Here is a 26,595-nt window from a genome sequence, read left to right as displayed (position 1 = left end):
AAAAAGTACATAACCTAGCCCTGGCTGGTTGGCTCAGTACTACAGCATCGACCTAGCTTGTGGATGTCATGGGTTCAATTCCCAATCAGGGCACACAGGAGAAGTGACCATCTGCTTCTCCTCCCTTCTCTTCCCCTCCCGCATCCATGGCTCCACTGGAGCAAGTTAGCCTGGGTGCTGAGGATGGCTCCATGGTTTTCCTGCCTCAGGTGCTAAAATGGCTAAATTATGTCCTGTTTTATACTAAAGATAATACCTTTACAAACTCTCTTAGGTTTTTCTGATACCTTAAGACACATCTTGCTAACACATATGCAAAATAAATCAAGATGAAGCACAAATGCTCAGACACAATTCAAAGCTTTGGTGACTTGATACTGAGATGCTGAGTGCAGTTCCCGGGAAGGAGCTTGGCAGTGCCACTCTTCACTGCCCGGGGTACCTGCTGCCTCTATGATGGCTCCCTGCACAACAAAAGTTGAATGCTATTGTTGCCCTTCACCTGCTTTTATAAAAGTGAGTATCCTCTTCAGACTGCCTTTGGTTAGAGAAAATAGGTACTAACATAGGTCTTTCATCAAAGCAAAGTGGTGTAAATCAAATTTCTGAAAATCAGAAGAAATCTGTACTACCTCCCTTAAACTCTTGATTAGCAGGTGCACACTGATGACTCAGCCTCAAGGTCTCAGGTATATGAGGATTATACTCTAAATCAGTGGTAGTCAACCTGGTCCCTACCGCCCACTAGTGGGCGTTCCAGCTTTCACGGTGGGTGGTAGTGGAGCAACCAAAGTATAAATAAAAAGATAGATTTAACTATAGTAAGTTGTTTTATAAAGATTTATTCTGCCAAACTTAGCGAAAATCTGACGTAAAGTACTTGGTTAAGTAATTATTATTATATGCTTTAACTTGTAACTCTGCTTCATAAATTTTTTTTTTCAGAGAGAGAGAGAGAGAGATAGACAGAGACAGACAGACAGGAATGGAGAGAGATGAGAAGCATCAATCATTAGTTTTTCATTGCGCGTTGCAACACCTTAGTTGTTCATTGATTGCTTTCTCATATGTGCCTTGACCATGGGCCTTCAGCAGACCGAGTAACCCCTTACTCAAGCCAGCGACCTTGGGTCCAAGATGGTGGGCTTTTTGCTCAAACCAGATGAGCCCGCACTCAATCTGGCGACCTTGGGGTCTCGAACCTAGGTCCTCTGCATCCCAGTCCAATGTTCTATCCACTGCGCCACCGCCTGGTCAGGCTCTGCTTCATAAATTTTATAAAGTAAAATTACTTCCCTACTTTATAAATCACCATTACTGTGGAACCGGTGGGCAATTAGAAAATTTTACTACTAACAGAGATACAAAAGTGGGCGGTAGGTATAAAATGGTTGACTACCCTGCTCTAAATCTTCCATCCTCTAAGAAAAGGGGACAAAAGCCCAACAAACTCCTTAGTTAACTTCATCCCACCCCACTGTAACCCAACAGTGTCCATATTACCAACCTTCTGGTAACTTTCCAACATTTCCTAAAGCCTTTAATCCAAAAATAGTTTGAAACATAACACATCCTTACCCAAATCATGGGCAACTTTCAAATGCATGTGCATCAGCTCTGCAATATTGTAGCAACTCCTTGGCCACCTCCTATCTCTTCACAATACTTCAGCCACACACTTAAATCCTAAACCAGGGGTCCCCAAACTACCGCCCACGGGCCACATGCGGCCCCGAGGCCATTTATCCGGCCCCCGCCGCACTTCCAGAAGGAGCACCTCTTTCATTGGTGGTCAGTGAGAGGAGCATAGTTCCCATTGAAATACTGGTCAGTTTGTTGATTTAAATTTACTTGTTCTTTATTTTAAATATTGTATTTGTTCCTGTTTTGGTTTTTTTTACTTTAAAATAAGATATGTGCAGTGTGCATAGGGATTTGTTCATAGTTTTTTTTTATAGTCCGGCCCTCCAATGGTCTGAGGGACAGTGAACTGGCCCCCTGTGTAAAAAGTTTGGGGACCCCTGTCCTAAACCTTGCCACTCATTACCAGACTGATGATTCTTTATCAGAATCCAATAACGCATTCTTACCACAGTGTCTACTCCTTACGTTTCCTCATTCCTACAATAACTCTACTTCTACCTCATGAATACCTTTCAGTCTCCAATATTTCCTAGCAATCCATGAACCCCATTCTGATCTCACTTATAGCCCTTCCAGACTAAATTACAGTATTTGAACCACTTTATGAATACCAATGACTTTCTATCCTAGTAATTTTGATACATTGTCTTAACCAACTCAAAGCCTGAATCAATTCCAAAATCTGTGATTTCTTCATTGCTATTGTTGGATTGACATTACCTGAAAAGAAATTACATAAGCCTACATATTGGACCCCCTACGTACACATGGTCTCTAACTTCCACTAGTATTATTTTTACTTATCATTAGTGGGTTCAATCTCCCATTCATCTTAGCAACTATTCCATACTTTGTTATTCTCCCGTTTTTCAAATCTAGTACCAAACCTTTCATTCTCAAGGAGTTATCCTAGTTCCTGAAAAATAGAGAAGTCTTTAGGCATAAACTACCTCAACTGCCAGCCCAGCTCCCTCCTTCCCCATTTGCTCTCATCTGTCTCATCCCTAATTTCATCCTTCCCTTCTTCAGATATGATTCCCCACCCAGTTAAAAATTAGCTCTTTAGGCCCTGGCACATTGGCTCAGTGGTGGACCATCAGCCCTGCATATGAATGTCCTGGGTTCAATTTCTAGTCAGGGCATACAGAAGAAGTGACCATCTGCTTCTCCAGCCTACCCCTTCTCCCTTCTCTCACTCTATCTCTCTCTTCCCCTCCCACAGCCATGGCTCGGTTGTAGCAAGTTGGCCCCGGGCACTGAGGATGGCTCCACCGCCTTGCCTCAGGAGCTAAAATAGCTCAGTTGCCAAGCAATGCAGGAACAGCCCCAGATGGGCAGAGAGTCATCCCTAAGGGGGCTTGTCAGGTGGATGCCGGTCCAGACACATGCAGGAGTCTGTCTCTCTGTCTCTCCAATTCTCATTAAAAAAAAAAAAAAATTAGCCCTTCAATCAATTGTCTTTGTCCTGATCCTCATTCACCTTGCTCCATCAATTATCCCTTTTCTGCCTTGTATCTTCTCTCTTTTCTTTCAACCTATAAATATGCTCAAGTCATTGATCACCTAAAAAAGGGCTTTAGAGGAATTTCTTTAATTAGTGTCCTTCTAGAGCAGGGGTAGTCAACCTTTTAATACCTACCGCCCACTTTTGTATCTCTGTTAGTAGTAAAATTTTCTAACCGCCCACTGGTTCCACAGTAATGGTGTTTTATAAAGTAGGGAAGTAATTTGACTTTATAAAATTTGTAAAGCAGAGTTACAGCAAGTTAAAGCATATAATAATAATTACTTACCAAGTACTTTATGTCGGATTTTTGCTAAGTTTGGCAGAATAAATCTTTTTTTTTAAAGAAGCATTTGATTTTTTTTTTTTAATTTTATTTATTTATTTTTTACAGAGACAGAGTGTGAGTCAGAGAGAAGGATAGACAGGGACAGACAGACAGGAATGGAGAGAGATGAGAAGCATCAATCATTAGTTTTTCATTGCGCGTTGCAACACCTTAGTTGTTCATTGATTGCTTTCTCATATGTGCCTTGACCGTGGGCCTTCAGCAGACCGAATAACCCCTTGCTGGAGCCAGCGACCTTGGGTCCAAGCTGGTGGGCTTTTGCTCAAACCAGATGAGCCTGCGCTCAAGCTGGCAACCTCGGGGTCTCCAACCTGGGTCCTCTGTATCCCAGTCCAATGCTCTATCCACTGCGCCACCGCCTGGTCAGGCCAGAATAAATCTTTATAAAACAACTTACTATAATTAAAATCTATCTTCTTATTTATACTTTGGTTGCTCCGCTACCGCCCACCATGAAAGCTGGAACACCCACTAGTGGGCGGTAGGGACCAGGTTGACTACCACTGTTCTAGAGCTAACAACATTCGCTACTTTTCATCTCAGTTAAGTATTTTTTTAGAAGTTATCCACATAGGTTAAATCTATCCCCTCACATTTTATCCATCCTAACAAAGCTAATTGAAGAGCTATTTTAATCATTCTATTACTGGAATAGTCAGCTGTATTAGACAGTGGTAACCCTGATATTGTTTTAAAAGCTTTATTTTCCACCACTTCCATAAAGGTGTTGCCTCGGGTTCTGACAGTTCACTGCTCTTACATACATATTCTCCCTGAACAACTCAATTTTAAATGCAGCTCCCCCTTGAAATCATTCCTCCAGTACTGGTATTCTCAGATAATGGTATTATTATATACTTATGGTAAACAAAGCAAAAAATCCATATATTCCCTCTTCTTTATTCCCCCACTCAACAACCACATGGTGCTGATTTTACACATCCTAAACATTTATCAAATTTAGCAGTTTTTCTACATCCCACCTTCCCTTCTCCAGTTTAGCTATAATGACTTCTCCTTCTATCTCCAGTGCCATATTTAAAAGTTACCCTCTACACTGAAGACAAAACAAACTACAATTTGATTGGGTTGCCTTAGCCCCTTCTAACCCTATTAGGTTAAAATTTTTCAGTAACTCCCTACTGCTGCTAATAGAGTAAAACCCAGACATCTTAGTTGTAGTTTAATCCACAATCGTTCAGCTCATAAGGAATAATTTATTACTACCCCTATATTGCTTTCTTCATGCTCTTCCCTTTGTAGAAATACATTACCCATTGCTCCTTTTCCAGTTAACCTTTATCTTCCTCCAAGTTCTGTTCACCTTATCTGCTCCTATAGGAAACCTTTAATAAAACCCTGGCAGAGCCCACAAGCTTCTTTATTTGCCTTCACACAGCACTTCATGTCAGTTCACATTCAATATGTATTATGCTCTCTACCTGTTTACCTCCTTACTTCACTCACTAGACTGTGTACTAGTGATATAAGCACATTGGCCTACACAGTTAACACTCAATAAACATTTGCACCTCTACAATAAACCAAGGAAGATGATTTCTGATGTTTTTCTGTCAAACTGTCTATTGCCTAGGAAGATAAAAAGTTGTGATAAAATTAAAATTTCAACCTACTCTATTTTTAAATAATATCAATTAAGTATGAAATACCAACTACATAGTCAAAATGTTCCATATGTAAATACAGAAAAAAGAAGCATTTAAAGATAAAATATACTGGGCACTTGGTGACACTCTTGCTCCATATTTTTCTATGTTAATTAATATTTTAAATCAGCCTGACCAGGTCGTGGTGCAATGGATAATGTCAAACTGGGATGCAGAGGACCCAGGTTCAAAACCCCAAGATCGCTGGCTTGAGCATGGGCTCATCTGGTTTGAGCACAGCTCAGCAGCTTGAACCCAAAGTCACTGGCTTGAGCAAGGGGTCACTCGGTCTGCTGTAGCCCTCCAGTCAGGGCACATATGAGAAAGCAATCAATGAACAAGTAATGTGCCACAATGAAGAATTGATGCTTCTCATCTCTCTCCCTTCTGGTGTGTATGTCCCTATCTGTCCCTCTCTGTCTCTCTGTCTCCCTCTCTCTCTCTCTCTGTCTCTCTCTCACACACACACACACACACAAAATATATACATATATACACACACATATATATATATATATATGTATATATTTCTAAATCATTTCCATTCTAGGATTTATTCTAAGATCTCCTAATTACAGAGGGGGAAAAAGACTATTAAAAACATTAAAAACAACCTCATTCAGCCCTAGCCGGTTGGCTCAGCGGTAAAGCGTCGGCCTGGCGTGCGGGGGGGGGGGGGCCCGGGTTCGATTTCCGGCCAGGGCACATAGGAGAAGCGCCCATTTGCTTCTCCACCCCCCTCCCTCCTTCCTCTCTGTCTCTCTCTTCCTCTCCCGCAGCCAAGGCTCCATTGGAGCAAAGATGGCCCGGGCACTGGGGATGGCTCCTTGGCCTCTGCCCCAGGCGCTAGAGTGGCTCTGGTCGCGGCAGAGCGACGCCCCGGAGGGGCAGAGCATCGCCCCCTGGTGGGCAGAGCGTTGCCCCCTGGTGGGCGTGCCTGGTGGATCCCGGTTGGGCGCATGCGGGAGTCTGTCTGACTGTCTCTCCCGTTTCCAGCTTAAAAAAAAAAAACAACAACCTCATTCTGTCTAAATCAATAACCCTTGGTAAAGTATGACATGTCCCCTGAGTACAAAATGAAACAAATCCTAATATATTCTAAATTGCATTTACATGTGTGTTTTGAACAAAAAAAAATAATATAATCACTGTGTAAATACAGAATCAATATTAGCAGGTAATGATATAATTGAAATATAGATAAATTATCAGGTCTGTGGCTAAATTAAATGAGAAAGTGCTAATTTTCAGAGCAAGGGGATTTGTCTGAGGACATTAAAAGACTTGATATATATACTCTTTTCCTCTGCTAGTTGTTATTTAATACAGTTGCTTCTAATAATTCCATGCTCCCATTAGTAAAACATATTTAAATACTTGAAAAATGAAGCAATAATATATGTATGCTAGATTTGTAAAGTACATAATGTACTATAATAAGAAACAAATATAACAGAAAGTAAAAAAGATCAGATAAATTATAAACAGAAAGTTCCACTGCCAGTAACAGGCCTTTGGAATATGGCATAAAAGCAAGGCAGCCTAGCAGCAGCCAGTGAAAGCAACCTGAAAAAGGAAGATGCTGGGATAGTGAGAAGGAAGACTCACTACATACAGGAATGTGGGCAAATACATTGAGGACACTGGTTTTAGTTACTACTTACAAATTATTTATTTAAACTGTCATTGCTTCATGGATCCTAGCAAAAGACACAAGACTCCTAGTTCAGGGACAAAGGCATTTAAAACTGTCAGAACAACAAACAAAACTAAGCATGTTTGTCATTGTACCGTAATCAAAGTCCTCAAAGACGATGTGCTATAAACCTAAATGGATGGTGAACACATAGTTGGTCTGGTTCACAACTAAGGAATGGTGAACACAGGAAACCCACTAATTTTACACCAAGTGATAAGCAAGCCTGTTCTCTGACACAAAGGGAGATTTACCTTATCCTTCAAGATTTCTCATTACATCCTGACCAGTGGTAGCTCAGTTGAAAGAGTCCACCTGGGAGGCTGAGGTGGACAATTTGAAACCCCGGGTTTACCCAGTCAAGGCAGATACAAGAAATAACGAAAACTAAACTCACACAACTATGAGTTAAGGCTTATCGCCCTCTCTCTCTCTCTTCTCTGTCTCTAAAAACCCTACTAAAATCTTAAAATTAAAAAAAACATATTGCTCATTAAAAACTCAATTCTAAAAAATATTATAAAAACGGTTAGGGAAAAACAGACTCAAGACGATGTCAGAGTAATGGCGGCATGAGAGCTTCTCCTAATTTTCCCCCTTGAAATTTCAACAAGTTGAACAACTATAACACGTGAAGGAACCCCCGCTCCTTCACAGGGCTCACAGGGGCACCTGAAAGATCTGCACACCAAACGGACTAAAGGTGGGAAAGGTTGAAAGGGGGGCAGAAGATAAAACATACTTGCAGTAGACTCCAGAGTCTAGAGTGCCTGGGTTTTAGGTCTCTGCTGGGACTACAGAGAGGAGGGAAGCTTGGACTGTCTGGGTTTTGTCGGCTGGTGCACTGTTGACAAAAGAAGCCAGGAGTCTGGAATCTATCTGCCAGGTCTATGGAGAGGAAAGCCCAGAGTGACTGGGTCTCCTTCTGCCGGGAGGAGCAGAGAGATTGAGGGGCAGAAGGTGTGAATGCTAAAGTAAAGCAGTAGCAGAATGAGCAGTCACGACCAGTGTTCTATGGTCTGCCCACAGCCTGCACTTGCCAGAGAGAGAGAGAAAACCAAAGTGCGGCCCCCTACCCTCCCAGATCCCACTTCCTTCACTTCACAGGTATAAAGACTGGCAGAGAGATACCCCACAGCTGGCTGTCCAGAGCCACTCTCTCAACTGAAGAACAGAAGTACTCTGTGTATGGTCCCCTACCCTGTTAAGACATGGGGAGGCATGCCCAGAGGCATAAATGCCATTAAAAAAGCTATAAATCGATAAAGTCAAACACCCTCACAACACATCCCACCTACCAACACGACTGCATCATTGTAACAGCAATATCTCATCGGAGGTCAGCCTAGGAATTTCAGAAAGCTAAAACTTGCCAGTGACACCTACTGGAAGAAAACAGTAACCTCTCAAACTGAATTTTTTTCCTTTATTTTCTCTTTTGAATTTTATTTTCTTCAACTTCTATTTTTATTCTCATTTTCTGTGAGTGTCGTATTAGTTTTGGTTTTCTGTTTTCTGGGGGTTTTCTTTTTGATTTGTCAATATTTTAAAATTTTTTTATATTTTTCACTGTATTTTCAAGTTTTATTTTTCATTTCTTCAGTTGTTTTTTGTTGGCATTCTTAACACCACCATTCTCAAATGCCACCAAAAAGAAACTGAATGTCACAGCTACACAAGACAGACAAACAGTTCAGAAAAAAAAAATCTCCAGAAAGAAATCTTACATAAAAACCCTGCAGTTAAATGATACAGAATTCAAAATCAAAGTTCTAAAAATATTCAATATGATACGAGAAAACACTAATAGGCAATTTAATGAGCTCAAATAAATTAATGAACAAAATAAGTACTTTCCCAAGGAGAGACTAAAACTTTAAAAACATAGATGAAGAACTCAATACATGAACTGAAAACTGAGGTAGCAAATCTATCTAATAAAACAGGCCAAATAGAGAAGAGAATCAGTGACACTGAAAACAGGCAACTAGAGATACTAGAGAGAAGAGAGAGACTCATGAATTTAAAAAAATAAAAGAGCTCTACAAGAATTGTTTGATTCCAACAGAAAAAGCAATGTAAGAAAAAATGGGTATATCAGAAGAAGAGAGGGAGAAGGAAATGAAAAGCCTATTCAAACAAATAATTGATGAAAACTTCCCAAGCCTGTGAAAAGAGGTCTTCGAATCCAAGAAGCAAAAAATAACGCCGAGTTACCTCAACCCAAACACACCTTGTCCAAGTCACATCGTGATAAAATAGTCAAAAATCAATGACAAAGAAATAATCTTCAAGGCAGCTAGGGAAAAGAACACAACATCTAAAACAATGCCCATTAGGTTATCATCAGACTTCTCAGCAGAAACTCTAAAAGTTAGAAGAGTGGACCCAAACACTCAAAGTACTAAAATAGAGGAATTACCAGCCAAGAATATTATATCCATTAAAACTGTCCTTCATACAGAATAAATAAAAACTTTTTTTTTTTTTTTTTGGTGACAGAGACAGAGAGTGGGACAGATACGGACAGAGAGACCAGAAGGGAGAGAAGATGAGAAGTATCAATTCTTCGTTGCTGCAGCACCTTAGATTCTCATATATGTCTTGACCTAGTGGCTATAGCAGACCCCTTGCTCAAGCCAGCGACCTTAGGCTAAAGCTGGTGAGCCTTGCTCAAACCAGATGAGCCCACGCTCAAGCCGGCGACCTTTGGGTTTCCAACCTGGGTCCTCCACATCCTGGTCTGATGCTCTATCCACTGAGTCACTGCCTGGTCAGAAAAGAAATAAAAACTTTTAAAGATACACAGAAAATGAGGGAATTTATCACCAGAAAATCCCACTGCAGGAAATACTCAAGGGGGTTATTCAACCAGACACAAAGAATAAAACAAATTAAAACTACAAGTAAAAACTCTAACAAGGTAATAAAAACAAGTATAATCTATGACAATAATATAAAAGGAGAGAAGATACAGATCTGCAGTAGCAAAGAAGGAGAGAATGGAGAAGCACTGAAAAGACAAAGAACTCTTATACTTATGAAAGTTCTTCCCTTAATAACCTAACGGTAACCACCCATGAAAAAGCCACTATTGAACCCATAACTTAAAAATAGATGAAACGGGAAAGAAATATGGAATACCACCAAACAAAAACTGACAGAATAAAAAAAGAACCAAAAGAGACACAGAGCTAACACAAAACAAAACATAAAATGGCTATAGAAAATTCTCAAGTATCAATAATTACCCTAAATGTAAATGAACTGAACTCCCCAATCAAGAGGCACACAGTAGCAGATCGGATCAAAAAGTAAAACCCAACCATATGCTGCCTTTAAGAGACACATCTAAACTGGAAGGACAAAGGTAGACACAAAGTGTAAAGTTTGAAAAAGATTTTCCAAGCAAATAATACCCAAAGAAAAGCAGGTGTAGCCATACTAACATTTGACAATCCTGACATCAAGAAAACAAAGGTAACAAGAGACAAAGATGAACATTTCATAATGATAAAGGGGACACTGTATCAAGAAGACATAACACTGCTTAATATATATGCACTGAATCAGGGAGCACCAAAATATATAAGATATCTACTAACTGATCTAAAAATAGAAATGAACAAAAACATAATCATACTTGGCAACCTCGACACACCATTGATGGCTTTGGATAGAGCATCCAAACAAAAAATCAATTAAAGAAATATCGATCTTAGATGACACACTTGACCATTGGATATAATAGACATTTACAGTACATTTCATCCCAAAATATCAGATTATACAGTCTTCTCCAGTGTGCATGGAACATTATCAAGGATAGATCATATGTTGAGCCACAAAATTAACATCAACAAATTCAGGAAAACTGAAATTATACAAAGCATATTTTTTGACCATAAGGATTTAAAATTAGAATTCAACTGCAAAAAGTAGAGAAACCCAAAAAATGTGGAAATTTAAAAACAAACCTCTAAAAAATGAGACAAAGAAGAAATAAAAGCAGAGATTAAAACATATACATAGACAAACAAAAATGATAACACAACATATCAAAATTTCAGGGATGCAGCAAAAGCAGTAATAAGAGGCAAGTTTATTTCATTACAGGCTTACATAAGAAACAAGAGAGATCCCAAGTAAACAACCTAACATCACACCTTACGGAACTAGAAAAAGAAGAAAAAAGGCAACCCAAAGTCAGCAGAAGAAAGGAAATAGTAAAATTAGAGCAGACCTAAATGAAATAGAGAATGACAACAAAAGAAACTATAGAAAAAATTAATACAACGAAGAGCTGGTTCTTTGGAAAAAGATCAATAAAACTGACAAACTTTTGGCTAGACTCACTAAGGAAAAAAGGGAAAGGACTCATATATACAAAATCCAAAATGAAAGAGAAGAAATTACCACTGACATCATAGATATACAAAGGATCATAGTAGAATACTATGAAAAATTATATGCCACCAAATTAAATAACCTAAAAGAAATGGATAAATTCCTAGAACTATATCTTCCTAGACTGAGTCACAAAGAAGTAGAAAACCTAAATAGACCCATAAGCAGGTAAGAAATAAAACCAATTATCAAAACCCTCCTCAAACATAAAAGTCCAGGACCAAATGCCTCCACCAGTGATTTCTACCACACATTCAAAGATTTGGTAATCTATCCTTCTCAAAGTCTTCCAAAATATAGAAGAAGCAATACTCTCTAACACATTTTCAGAGGTCAACATAACCATGATATCAAAACCTGGCAAGAAAAAAAAAAAAACCTGGCAAGGACAACACAAAAAAAGAAAACTACAGACCAATATCTCTAATAAATACATATGCAAAAATCTTAAACAAAATACTAGCAAATCAAATAAACAACAAATTAAAAAAATAATATATCACGATCAAGTGAGATTTATTCCAGGAGCAGAAGGATGGTTTAACATACAGAAATTGATCAATGTAACACATCACATCAATAAAACAAAGAACAAAAATCATATGATCCTATCAATAGATGCAGAAAAGGCATTCAGGAAAATACAACATCCTGCCCTGGTCTACTGGCTCAGCAGTAGAGCGTCAGCCCAGTACGTGGAAGTCCCAGGCTCAATTCCCAGTCCAGGCACATAGGAAAAGCAACCATCTGCTTCTCCACCTTCTCCTATTCCCCCACCTCTTCTCTTCTCTTTTCTCTCTCTCCTCCCCTGCTGCAGCTATGGCTCAAATGTTCGATCAATATGGCCCCGGGTGCTGAGGATGGCTCCATGGCCTTGCCTCAGGTGCTGTAATGGCTCGGTTACCAAGCAACCGAGCAGTAGCCCCAGATGGGCAGAGTAACACCTCACAGGGGGCTGGCCAGGTAGATTCCAGTCAGGGCACATGTGGAAGTGTGTCTGTCTCCCTGCCTCCCACCTTTCACTTAACAAGAACCATAAAAAGCAAAAAATGATGTAACCTCCCTTTATATATAAAACATTCAATAAAGTGGGTACACAAGGAAAGTACCTCATCAGCTAATATCATACTAAATGGTGAAAAAATGAAGGTTTTTCCTCCAAAATCAGGAACAACATAAGGCTGCCCACTGTTTCCACTCTTTTTTTTTTTTTTTTCTGAAGCTGGAAACAGGGAGAGACAGTCAGACAGACTCCCGCATGCGCCCGACCGGGAACCACCCGGCACGCCCACCAGGGGGCGAAGCTCTGCCCACCAGGGGGCAATGCTCTGCCCCTCCGGGGGGGTCGTTCTGTTGCGACCAGAGCCACTCTAGCGCCTGGGGCAGAGGCCAAGGAGCCATCCCCAGCGCCCGGGCCATCTTTGCTCCAATGGAGCCTCGGCTGCGGGAGGGGAAGAGAGAGACAGAGAGGAAGGAGAGAGGGAGGGGTGGAGAAGCAGATGGGCACTTCTCCTGTGTGCCCTGGCCAGGAATCGAACCCGGGACTTCTGCACGCCAGGCCGATGCTCTACCAGTGAGCCAACCGGCCAGGGCCTCCCACTGTTTCCACTCTTATTCAACATAGTTCTAGAAGTTTTAGCCAGAAAAATCAGGCAAGAGAAAGAAATAAAAGGCATTCATATCAGAAAATAAGAAGTAAAGGTATCATTTTTTGCAGATGACATGACTCTTTATACAGATAACCCTAAAGACTCCACCAAAAAACTATTAGAAACAATACACCAATCCAGTAAAGTTGCAGGATACAAAATCAATATACAAAAGTCTATTTATTGCTTTCCTATATGCCAACAATGAAACTTCGGAAAATGAACTAAAAGAAAAACAATTCCAACAAAAAATGTAATAAAATACCTAGGAATAAACTTAACAAAGGATATGAAGGACCTATATACTGCAAACTACTAGAATTATTGAAAGAAGTTGAAAAAGACACAATAAAATAAAAAATATTCCATGTTCATGGATTGGAAGAAGCAACATAGTTAAAATGACCTTTTTACCCAAAGCAATATACAAATTTAATGCAATCTCCATCAAAATCCCTATGTAATTATTAAAAGAAATAAAACAAAAAATCACCAGGTTTGAATAGAACCATTAAAAACCCCAAATAGCCAAAGCAATCCTGAGAAAAAAAGAATGAAGCCAGAGGCATCACACTATGTGACTTCAAATTATACTATAAAACTATGACAATCAAAACAGCATGGTATTGGCAAAAACATAGACATACAGATCAATGGAACAAAATCAAGAGTCCAGCAAAAAAATCACATATATATGGACAAATAATCCTTGACAAAGGAGCCAAAAACACACAATAAAGAAAAAAAAGCCTCTTCAATAAATGGTGCTGGGAAAACTGGAAAGCCACGTGCAAAAGAATAAACTTGACTACACCTTGTCTCCCTGCACAAAAATTAATTCAAAATAGATCAAAGACCTAAATATAAGATCTAAAACAATAAATTACATAAAAACATGGGTACTAAACTCATGAACTTTGGCAATAGATAACAATTTATGAATCTGACCCCAAAGGCAAGGGAAGTTGAAGCAAAAAATAAATGAATGAGACTATATCAAACTAAAAAGCTTCTGCACAGCACAAGAAACTGACAACAAAACAAACAGGCCACCAATTAAATGGAGATATTTGCAAACAACAGTTCCAATAAGGGGTTAATATCCAAAACATATAAAGACTTCACAAAGCTCAGCAACAAACAAGCAAACAATCCAATTAAAAAATGGGGAAAGGACCTGAACAGACACTTCTCCCAAGATAGTCAAGAGATATATGAAAAGGTGCTCATCTTCACTAGCTATTTAAGAAATGCAAATCAAAACTACAATGAGATACTACCTCACAGCTGTTAGATTAACAAGTGTTGGAGAGGCTGTGGAGGAAAAGGAACCTTCATTCACTGCTGGTGGGAATGCAAACTAGTACAACCACTACGAAAGAAAGTGTAGTGATTTCTCAAAAAATTAAGAAAAGAACTACCATATGATCCAGCAACACCTATACTGGGTATCTACCCTCAAAACTCGAAAACATTGGTACATAAAAAAACATGTACCCCCGGCCCTGGCCGGTTGGCTCAGCAGTAGAGCGTCGGCCAGGTGTGTAGAAGTCCAGAATTCGATTCCCCATTAGGACACACAGGAGAACCGCCCATCTGCTTCTCCACCCTTCCCCCTCTCCTTCCTCTCTCTCTCTTCCCCTCTGGCAGCCAAGGCTCCATAGGAGCAAGGTTGGTCCTTAGCCTGGGCCTCAGGCACTAGAATGGCTCCAGCCTCAACGAAGTGGAATCCCAGATGGGCAGAGCATTGCCCCCTGGTGGGCATGCCGGGTGGATCCTGGTCAGGTGCATGTGGGAGTGTCTTACTGCTTCCCCGCTTCTAACTGGGAAAAGAAAAAAAAAAAAGAAACATGCACCCCCATGTTCACAGCAGCATTATTTACAGTGGCCAAAATATGGAAACCAAAGTGTCCTTCTATAGAGGATTGGATAAAGATGTGATACATACATATAATGGAATATTCAGCCATAAGAAATGATGCTCTATTGTCATTTAGAAAAAACATGATGGACCTTGAGAGTAAAATAAGTAAATCAGAAAAAACTAAGAACTAGATGATTTCACACATAGAGGGGATATAAAACTGAAACACATGGACATAGATAAAAGTGACTTACCAGGGGAAATGGGAAAGAGGGTAAGGAGAGGGGGTGGGGGAAGGGTGTAAAGAGGGACAAATATACGTTGATAGAAACTGATTTGACTTTGGGTGATGGGTACACAACATAATCAACAGTTCAAATGCTATAGAGATGTTTATCTGAAACCTATGTACTCTAATTGATCAATGTCACCCTGTTAAATTTAATTTTCTAAATAGAATTTTTTTAAAAAAAGGTCAGGGCCTTGCATTCTCGGCATATCTAAACAAGATGTGTAGAACTGCAAGAGACCCATGGTGGACTGTCTCTCTGAACAACTGAAATTCAGGTTTTTATTGATGGAAAAGGGAGGTAAAATCTGGAAAAGATGAAATGATGCTGCCATGAACTCAGGGTCTTCAATAAACATAAATACTGTATAAAAAAACTACTGATGTAAAAATATGTGTGCACAACTGGCATCCAGATCTTAGTTTCAAAATATCACTCCCCACTAAAGAGAACCTGTGCTTTTTAGAGAAACTGCTGACTTTAGTGGTGGAACAGAGTAAGCATAAGAACTTAAATTATCTTTCATAATAAAGTAATCAAGCCCTGGTCAGTAGGCTCAGTGGTAGAGCATCGGCCCAGCATGTGGAAGTCCTGGGTTCAATTCCTGGTCAGGGCACAAAAGAGAAACAACCATCTGCCTCTCTACCCCTCTGCCTCTCCCCCTTCGCCTCCCATATTCATGGCTCAATTGGTTTAAGCAAAGTTGGCCCCAGGTGCTGAGGATGGCTCCATGGACTCAACTCAGCACTAAAATAGCTCAGTTGCCAAGCAATGGAGCAATGGCCCCGATGGGCAGAGCATCGGTCCCTACAGGGCTTGCTGGGTGGATCCTGGTTGGAGCGCATGCTGAAGTCTGTCTCCCTGCCTCTCACTTAATTCAAAAACAACAAAAGAAAAGAAAGTAATCAAAGAATGATATAGAGAAATCAAAGCAACACAGAGGACATTGATTTGGCAATGGATTCTTATATATGACACCAACAGTATTAGCAACAGAAGAACAGATATATTGGACTTCGTTAAAATGTTAAGTTTTGTACATCAAAGGACATTATCAATTACATGAAAAGAGACTAAACAATGGGAGAAGATACTGTATTTTCAGCATCTTTCTATTATTTACTTTAGGAGAGGCAGTCTGCCATTGAGTTTTAAACATTCTTATACATCCTGCCATGTATGCCAAATTGCAAGACCTAACTATCCACTGAATGTAGAGTTTCTGTAGCTGATCACTTATAAATTAAAACATGTCAAGGTAACCACAGTATAACTATGTCTGACTGCTTATCCCCAGAGAAAAAAAGACTGGCTTGCTTCCTGCTTGCTACAAAACATGTCAAGCTCTTGACCCTGGGTTACACAGCTGCCAGGTATCCACTGTGTTCAGCCACCATCTCTGCTCATTACACAACCCTGAGGGACTTGAGGGCAGCAAGCCAGCACTAGCATACTAACCTCCCTGCTGACTACTATGCTCCAAGTAAAAAAAAAAACACCTTCCTGTGATCCACGGTATCCTCCAGTCTACTTTTGGCATTTAACATATTCTGTGGCAATTGACTCCTTGACACTCTTGATGATGATAGGGTTCTTCTCAGGTAGTTCCTAAGATATCTTTACAAGCCTCTTTTTATTATTTCTAATACTATCATTGTAAAGTCATTAAAAAACTATCACTCTAGTTAAAACTGTCCAACTTTTTTCCTTTATGCTATCAGATGTCTTTGTAAGTAACCAAAGCTCACAATGGATTGAGGTCCTTTACAAAATGTGTTTCCCAGCAAAATTCTATTAATCAAAATAAAGGAACTGAGAAAATAACTAATAGTAGGAGACACTCTATAGTAATTAAAATATTCTGGGGGGAAAATGCGCCTTACCTTCTAATTAAGCAACTATGTAACTTATAACCCATACCACACAATAAGTATTAATTTAATAAAATGCCAATAATTCAAATATTTTAAAATATGTATTATCAAGTATAAAATGCCAATAGACACAAAATACAGAACACCAGCTATTAATGCTACTGTTATATTATAATCTCAGGAATACATTGCTTGTTGCTTTCAAAATTTTAAATCCTAATAAAAATTATTTCCTTTATGTGCCTTGAGGTTATATTTTTTCCATGCCCAAATCATTTTATTTTTAAGTAGTTTTTTTCATTACAATTGACATACAATATTATAGTTTCAGGTGTACAACCCAAGTGATTAGACATTTATATATAACTTATTAAATGATCATCCCATCTGACACCATTAAGTTATTACAATATTACTGACTATATTTCCTATGCTGTACTTGACATCCCCATGACTATTCTCTAACTCCTAATTTGTACTTCTTCATCCCTTTAACACTCCCACCCAACCCTTCTAGACCTCGTATCTGGCAACCATTAAACTGTTCTCTATCTACAATATAAGTTTGTTTCTGTTCTACATGTTTATTTTGGGTTTTTTTGTGGGGTATTTTTGTGTATTTTTCTGAAGTTGGAAACGGGGAGGCAGTTAGACAAACTCCCACAAGCACCTGACCGGGATCCACCAGGCATGCCCATCAGGGGGCGATGCTCTGCCCATCTGGGGCGTTGTTCTGTTGCAACCAGAGCCATTCTAGCGCCTGAGGCAGAGGCCACAGAGCCATCCTCAGCGCCCTGGCCAACTTTGCTCCAATGGAGCCTTGGCTGCGGGAGGGGAAGAGAGAGACAGAGAGGAAGGAGAGGGGGAGGGGTGGAGAAGCAGATGGGTACTTCTCCTGTGAGCCCTGGCCAGGAATCGAACCCGGGACTCCTGCACGCCAGGCCGACGCTCTATCACTGAGCCAACCGGCCAGGGCCTCTATTTTGTATTTTAAATTCCACATATAAGTGAAATCATGTGGCATTTGTCTTTGCCTGCCTGCACAGCACAATATCTTCTATGTCCATCCATGTTGTTGCAGATAGCAAGATTTCATTCTTTTTTATGGCTGAGTCATGTTCTGTTGTATATATAGACTTCTTTTTTTTTTCTTTTTTTTATAAATAAATTTTTATTTTAATGGGATGACAGCAATAAATCAGGATACATATATTCAAAGAAAACATGTCCAGGTTATCTTGTCATTCAATTCTGTTGCATAACCATCACCCAAAGAGAGATTGTCCTCCGTCACCTTCTATCTAGTTTTCTTTGTGCCCCCCCTCCCCCTCCCTTTAGACCACTTCTTTATCTATTCATCTACTGATGGGACATTTTCGTTGTTTCCATATCTTGCCTATTGTAAATAATGCTGAAATGAACACATGCATGCATATTTATGTCCAAAAAATAACATTTAAAAAAATAATTTGGGCATGAAAGAAATCTAATCTCAAGGCACATAAAGAAAATACTTTTTTTTAGGATTTAAATTTTTGAGTTTCCCAACAGGTTGGCTCAGCGATAAAGCATCGACCCAGCATGTGGAAGTCCTGGGTCGATTCCCGGTCAGGGCACACAGGAGAAACGACCAACTGCTTCTCCACCCTCCCCGTCCACCCCTTTCCCTGTTCACCTCCTGCAGCCATGATCCAATGGTTCCAGCAAAGTTGGCCAAGGACACTGAGGATGGCTCAGGGCCTCACCTCAGGTGCTTAAATTACCTTGGCTGCTGAACAAGGGAGCAATGGCTCCAGATGGGCAGAGCATCGTGCTGTCAGGGGCTTCTGGGTGGATCCCAGTCAGGACACATGTGGGAGTCTGTCTCTGCCTCCCCGCCTCTCACTTAAAAACAATTTTTGCCCTGGCCGGTTGGCTCAGCGGTAGAGCGTCGGCCTAGCGTGCGGAGGACCCGGGTTCGATTCCCGGCCAGGGCACACAGGAGAAGCGCCCATTTGCTTCTCCACCCCTCCGCCGCGCCTTCCTCTCTGTCTCTCTCTTCCCCTCCCGCAGCCGAGGCTCCATTGGAGCAAAGATGGCCCAGGCGCTGGGGATGGCTCTGTGGCCTCTGCCTCAGGCGCTAGAGTGGCTCTGGTCACAACATGGCGACGCCCAGGATGGGCAGAGCATCGCCCCCTGGTGGGCGTGCCAGGTGGATACCGGTCGGGCGCATGCGGGAGTCTGTCTGACTGTCTCTCCCTGTTTCCAGCTTCAGAAAAATGCAAAAAAAAAAAAAAATTTTATTTCGTTTCTTCGGGTAAATACTCCAAGTGAAATTAATTACAGGGTCCTTCATTGTCTCTTGTTATAGGCTTTCTTTTAAAGTCTATTTTGTTTGGTATAAATACTCCTACTCCAGTTTTGTTTATTTTGTTTCCATTTTCATGAAATATCCTTTTCCATTCCTTTACTTTCAATCTGTATGTCTCTCCATCTGAAATGAGTCCCTCGTAGACAGCACATGTCAAGTTTTCTTTTTAATCCAGCCACCATGTCATTTTATTAGAGCATTTAATCCACTTATTCGCATTAAAATAACTTGATAGATAATAATAATTTTTGCCATTTTATTATTCATATTTTTTATCTTTCTTTTCTTCTTCTCAAATACCCTTTAACATTACTTGTTATACTGGCTTAGTGGTAATGAACTCCTTTAGCTTTTTCTTATCTGGGAAGCCCTTTGTCCTTCTATTCTAAATGAGAGCTTTGCTAGGTAACCTTGGTTGTAGATCTTTGCTTTTCGTTACTTTGAATATTTTGTGCCTATCCCTGCTGGCCTGCAAAATTTCTGTTGAGAAATAAGCTGACAGTCCTATGGGAGCTCCCTTGTAGTTACTGCTTTTCTTGCTGCTTTTAAGAGTCTCTTTGTCTCTAACCTTTGGCAATTTAATTACAATGTGTCTTGCTATGGGCCTCTTTGGGATCATCTTGTTTGGGACTCTGGGCTTCCTGGGCTTGTATGTCTATTTCCTTCACCAGGCAGAGATTTTTTATCATTATTCTTTCAAGTAGGTTTTCAATTTCTTGCTCTCTCTTCTTCTGGCACCCCCATGATATATATGTTGGGATACTTGAGGTAGTCCCAGAGGCTCCTTATACTATCCTCATTTTCGGATGTTCTTTTTTTCTTTTTGTTCTGATTGGGTATTTTCTGCTTCCTTATCTTCCAAATTGCTAATTTGATACTCTGCTTTATCTGTTCTACTGTTGATTCCCTGTAATGTATTCTTAATTTCAGTTATTATATTCTTTATTTCTGACTGGTTCATTTTTCTTGTCTCCATTTTTATATTTCCTATTTCTTTGTTGAAGTTCTAAGCTCCTCTACTTTTCCCCTAAGTTCATTGTGAATCTTTATAACCACTGTTTTGACTCTGCATCTGGTAGTTTGCTTGTCTCCATTTTTAGTTCTTTTTCTGGATTTTTGTTCTTTTCTTTCATTTGGGACATGTTTCTTTGTGTTCTCATTTGGGCTGCCTCTGTATGTTTGTTTCTATGTATTAGGTAGAACTGCTACACCTCCCAGTCTTCGTAGAGGGGACGTATGTAGTCAGCATCCTAGAGGGCCCAGTGGCACAGCCTCTCCAGTAACCCAAGCTGAGCTCTCCAGGAATGTTCCCCAAACACTCACCCCACCCCAGACCAATGTGAGCTGTGTGCACCCTCCTGTTGTAGTTGAGCCTTGACTGCTGATGGTACATCAGGGAGAGGGATTTACCCCCAGGCAAATTGGCTGAGGACTGGCTACAACCACAGCAGATGAGCTGCTGCGCAGGGGCCAACCCCACAGAGCAGAATTAGCGTCAATGGGGCTCTGGCTACACTGAGTCCACCTCTTGAGTGTGTCACTTGTGGAGGTGGTTGAATGGTGCTCTGGTTTGGCCTAAAGCTGTCCACAGGGTGTGCTAGCTCTGGGGCCTCTGGCAGGTGCAAGGCAAGGTCAGCTGCCTCCTGTGCCCTTCCCAGGGCTATGAGCTACGGAGCAATCTGCAGATGACTGACACTTGTGTGGACTTGGAAGTACCCAGAAGCCAAGCTGTGAACCAAGGCTGGCTGCCACTAGTGCCAGGCCTAGGGCCACTTAGCAAGAGACTGGGGCACAATGAAGCCAGATGCTACTTGTTTGGGGCTTGTGAACCTTCAGAAGACTTTAGGAAAGTCTGTAGCATGAGCCAAGACAGGACATTTGTATGGAAAAGCAACTGGAAATGGCCTGGATGGGCCCAAAATTTAGGTAAGGCAGGGTCTCAAAGAATCACCAGAGTGGGTTGAATAGTGATAGCCAAGTTGATTAAGATTCAGAAATGCTCTGGCCTGCCAGCTCTGCAAGGCGAGAGTTCAGAAAACAAACAAAAAAAAACAAAACCAAAAAAAAACACAATGCCGGCCCTAGCCGGTTGGCTCAATGGTAGAGCGTCAGCCTGGCGTGTGGGAGTCCCGGGTTCGATTCCCGGCCAGGGCACACAGGAGAAGCACCCATCTGCTTCTCCACCCTCCCCCTCTCCTTCCTCTCTGTCTCTCTCTTCCTCTCCCACAGCCAAGGCTCCTTGGAGCAAAAGTTGGCCCAGGCGCTAAGGATGGCTCTGTGGCCTCTGCCTCAGGCACTAGAATGGCTCTGATTGCGGCAGAGCGACGCCCCAGATGGGCAGAGCATCGCCCCCTGGTGGGCATGCCGGGTGGATCCCGGTCGGGCACATGCGGGAGTGTGTCTGACTGCCTCTCCATTTCCATCTTCAGAAAAATACAAAAAAACAAACAAAACCACAATGCCCTCTGCCAGCACTTCCGTCTGGGAGAAAGCTGTACCTCCAGCCCTCATTCTGAAGCCACACAATTCAGTTCTTCCCTGTATGTCCTCGGCATTTTCCTGTTTCTGCCCCAGCACTGAAGCTCAGAGCAAGCCCTGTGTCTCAATCAGCCACAATCCTTACCCATTTTCACAGCCAGAAGTTATGCGAGCTTATTTTCCTGGCACTGGAACCCTGGGCCAGGGGGTGTGGTGTGCGGTTCAGCTGCCTCCCTCTCAGGAGGTACCTCTGTAACTGAGACATGCCGCTCAATTTATTTTAATGTTCATTTTATTGATTTCAGAGAAAGAGGAAGGGAGGGAAGGGTTGGGGAGAGGGAGAAAAAGAAAAAGAAAGAGAGAGCCAGGAACATCTGTTCCTGTATGTGCCCTGACTGGCGATGGAACTGGCAACCTCTGCACTTCAGGATGATGTTCTAACCACCGAGCCTATCCAGCCAGGGTTCCCTCCCAATTTTTACCACCACACACGAATGTAGAACTAGCCCATTCCACATAGCCGTTCCTCCTACCAATCTCCAGTGGTTTCCTCTTTACGTCCTTAATTGTAGGACTTCCGTTGAGCTAGACTTCAGGTGGTTCTCAGTGATGGCTGTTCTGCAGTTTTAGTTGTAACTAGGATGTGGTTGTGGGATGATATGAGTACCATATTTACCTATGCTGCCATTTTGACCAGAGCCCATTTAAGTTTACCTATCAATGACTCACGTATCAAAATGGTTATGTTATTATTTTCATCATTTTACCTGTATTCAGGCTGACGACTTCCAGAATGATCATCTCTTGTCCACTTATAGCTAGATTCATCCTGTAAAATAAAAAAGTTACTTAGATATTTATATGTGTTATTTTGGTCAAGTACGATATATCTAACAGACTACTGGAGCCTAGTCTCTAAGACCAAAATAATATGAGTGCAAAAATAATAAGTCTAAAAGGCATAAATTAAAATATATACAAATCATCCATTTCAACAACTAGTTTAGTAAGCTGATACTCTGTGGTACCATTTTATCTCTATGAAAATGCTTGAAGTATTTCTCTGGTAGGCCCTAACAGCCTTATTGCTAAGAACACATACAGCAACAGAACAATAGCAAAGGACTATTCAAGAACAAAGACTCAATTTAAATTTAACTAAGCAGACATTTCTTGACCTTTTATTTTATTTTTCTTATGTGTCATGTTCTATCATCAATTTTTGGGCTCAATAAAGAATTTGCTACTTCCTACTTTTTTCATTCAAGTTTTTATTCCTCACCTTATCTCCCATTAAAAAACATAACTGGAAACAAACTAAGAAATCATTCCTTACTAATAAGCTATATTAGAGCAAAATGTGGCACTAAGTTTGAAATTAAAGCAAGCACATTTTGTCCTCTAAGACAAGGTGCATAAAAAATGAAACACATGAAAATCCACACTCAATTACTTTAAAATTATACATACAATATAACATACGAATTACTATCAGAAACACTGATTCAGCTAAAATAAATACTATTTTCATCTCCTTCTTTAGCAACACATCCTCTACTCTTACATAAAGTGTACTCATTTTGCTTCACAACATTAAATATAAACAAACAAAGCAAAAAAACAGCTATAATTAAATATTGGATCAAATAGTTTGCTTTATATACCTGAAGTCTAGATAAGAACCAGTGTCATGAAAGTCCTGAGGACCTCAAGTAGGCTTGTTTGAAGAGAATTTAAAGAGAAAAGGTTGTATACAGTATGAACATAATTTAAAACAATGATAGAAAAAAATATTATTGAGGTGCTATTATGCTACAAGGTTTTAGAAAAAAAAATCAGGTTTGTGAGGATTCAAATACAAATATATCCATTGAATGCAAAATTCCCTCTCCAGAGTAGCAAATGGACACAAGGTTTTCACAAAACCTTAAGCAAAAACCAAGCCATTTCCTCTTGAGGCTACCTGGAAGAAGGAATCTGACAGCAAATTCCAGTATTTTTAGAATAGGAATAATGTATAACATTTACTTTTCAAAATTGAACCTTTCTTCCTAAAGGACCAGCATGACATCTAAATTTTAAAAAAATTATAAAATTAATTCTATGAGAAAGAAGTCCTAGCAACCCAAACTTTAAAAGAAAACACTAAATAGTACTATTACCAATTTAGAATTATCAAGCTAATCATAATAGCAGTAAGGGAACTGGATTCCCACATGTATACCCACCCTAGATAAATGACCTTACCTCCACTTCTTCACATGTAAAGTATGGAAACTAATTCCAATAGCCAATGTGAGGTCAAATTTTATCATAAGCAATGCTTGAATATGTACTATTAATTACAATATTATATAGTAGGGAAGGGGAAAAAGAAAATATAAGAAAACAGTCTAGCAGCGGAAACATGCAAGCTAGGTCAAAGTAATTGCATCAAAGAATAGTTTCAATAAAGTTCAATGACAGATTACTGTAATATTAAATATTGTACATACTTTTAGATTATTAAAGATGATCAAGAGAAACACTATAATAGCAATTATAATAGTAATGATAGCAGCTAATATTTTTAAAGTCCTTACTATAGGACAGACAATGCATTGAGTACTTTCTAATCTGAATTAGTAAGTAGACTTTAATAACTATAGCAAAAATGAAAGAGTCTCAACAACCTTATCCCAACCTCACCCACAGCATTTCATCATGCTAAAAATAATCAAAGTAATTATAAGTGGACTCGACATCTAGTAAGACTGTAACCACCTGCCCATCACTTACTGAGCACAAATGCAACAAATTACCTTTAACTGCTTCAGCAAATCCCTGCTAATTTGGAGGATAAAAAAAGCAGGCTATTTGTAATTAATGTCATTTGGATAGAACTATCCAGAGTGCTTGCCCACTCTGTCCAGCACCCCAAGACTCTTGACTACCAGGTCCCATTTGACAGCTCCAGCAGGCAATTCAACAGAGCATCAAGCAGGAAGTGTTTGTTCAACTGCCTTCATGGACAGTCACATAAATTTCAAAAGTTACATGATTTTTAAACTTATAAAATATAACGATTAGTACATGGGGGAAATTTACATACTCCTCTGTAAGGTGAACCACTTCTTCGATCATGAGAAAAACTGCGGCCCTCGTCATAGTCTCGGTAATCAACATGACTGTAATATCTACTGTAGCTTCCTTCACCAGGTCTGTCTAGCAGTGGTGGTCTCTTTGTCACAACATTAACTACTCTATGGCAGCCACCCTAAAACAGACAAAAAGAAATATATAAAAATCACTAATTTCTCTACTTGCTTTTGGAAAGATATTAAAAAAGTACAGGAGTTCTTATCCTTAATCAAATAAAGTAAATATATAAACAAACAAAAATGCATTATTGACATAACATGAATATAACTAATAGCAAGGTCTTCACATATATTAAATAAAATTGTTCCATAAGGAAAGCCAGGTGTTTAATAAAATAACATGCAGCAATGCAGAAAACCATAAGTAAAAGAAAAATACAATGTTATTGTCAGGACAAAATAACTACAGAAAGTAAGAGTGTTACAATAACTCTAATCCTTAATTGCCTAGAAATTTCAGAAATAAAAAACCACTTAAGATAGCACACATATTTGGTCTACTGTTGAAGTATACTGTTTAGAAGAAATGCAAGATTTTACAGATAAACAACAGCCAATAGGGAGATAATAATACTGAGGTAGGAAGATCAAGAGGAAACATTTTGCTATTTCTCCCCAGCACTAGACAGAGGAGAGTCTTCGACTTCACAGGTTTGAAAGCAAAATAAAACCCAATATAAAATTTGTATGAATTTTCAAAGTAAGATGTTAATGTTTTCAAGTTTCAGCAATTTGCAGGGGTTAGGAAATAAGACAGAGGAAGAACAAAACATCTTCGATTAGTAGCTATTGTGAAATAACTGAACAAAAATTATTATCGACATTAAAAACTAGCAATACAGAGCACATATCTGTAGGTAGTCTGGTCTTGAGTGTCGTGACAACAAAAACTACTTAAGAGACCAGATGAAATGCACCCAGGGGCCAAGGGGAGGCAATAGTCCTGGTCAGCAGATCAAAGGACTGAAGCCCCGCCCCCAGCCTTACTCAGATAATTAGCATGTACAAATAACTCAAGGAAGCAGAAAGAAGCTCTCAGGGGGTGAAGTAAAGGAAAATGCTGACTCCTAATATCTGTTCTGAGAGCCTAAACATATTTTTTGTTGCTAAATCTTATCCTGCTGTTTTGCTGTTTTCAGCACATACTGTCTCCAGTACAGGTCAGAGAGGCTCCTGGACTCTTGTCCGCTAAGGGCTCTCACCCTAGGGCGCCTCACAGTCTCTGATTGTTATCCTAACTCTGCAAGTTTTCACAGCATGTTGCCACATATCCCCCTTTTTTTGTTTTAGTAAAGATTAACAGAAAGTAAAATGATTGGGTGGTTCAGGAAGCATGGTTTGTCAATGGGCGGTTGCGGTGCTGGGAAATGTAGAGCAATCACTGCTTCAGCTTGAAGGATACAACTCAGGAGGTGGCATATATTCAAGACTGAATGAAAACAAAGAGAATGATAGCTAAGGCCTCAAAGACCTATACCCAAAGGTAAGTCTTAAAAACCAGTTCTTAGGGGTAAGCCATTGAGCAACATCATTAAGATAGCTAAGCGTGGCCCTGGCCAGTTGGCTCAGCGGTAGAGCGTCAGCCTGGCGTGCGGGGGACCCGGGTTTGATTCCCGGCCAGGGCACATAGGAGAAGTGCCCATTTGCTTCTCCACCCCCCCTCCTTCCTCTCTGTCTCTCTCT

The 26,595-nt window shown here is 40.2% G+C and overlaps 1 protein-coding gene across 9 annotated transcripts in view; it reads right to left on the bottom strand.

The window, feature by feature from the left end:
* The window catches only part of PPHLN1 (periphilin 1), a 167,428-nt gene that overhangs the window by 91,522 nt on the left and 49,311 nt on the right, over positions 1-26,595 (bottom strand). For 5 of the 9 annotated variants that reach the window (XM_066368983.1, XM_066368986.1, XM_066368984.1 and 2 more), the window contains 2 exons: positions 24,864-25,028; positions 22,540-22,601 (listed from right to left, as the gene is read on the bottom strand). In XM_066368983.1, the coding sequence (XP_066225080.1) occupies positions 22,540-22,601; positions 24,864-25,028 (227 nt within the window). The remainder of the gene's footprint in view (positions 1-22,539; positions 22,602-24,863; positions 25,029-26,595) is intronic. The other 4 variants (XM_066368989.1, XM_066368991.1, XM_066368988.1 and 1 more) reach the window with 1 other exon arrangement.

Source organism: Saccopteryx leptura, chromosome 2, assembly GCF_036850995.1.
Source record: "Saccopteryx leptura isolate mSacLep1 chromosome 2, mSacLep1_pri_phased_curated, whole genome shotgun sequence".
NCBI lineage: Eukaryota > Metazoa > Chordata > Mammalia > Chiroptera > Emballonuridae > Saccopteryx > Saccopteryx leptura.
This window is presented reverse-complemented; position numbering and strand designations above follow the sequence as displayed.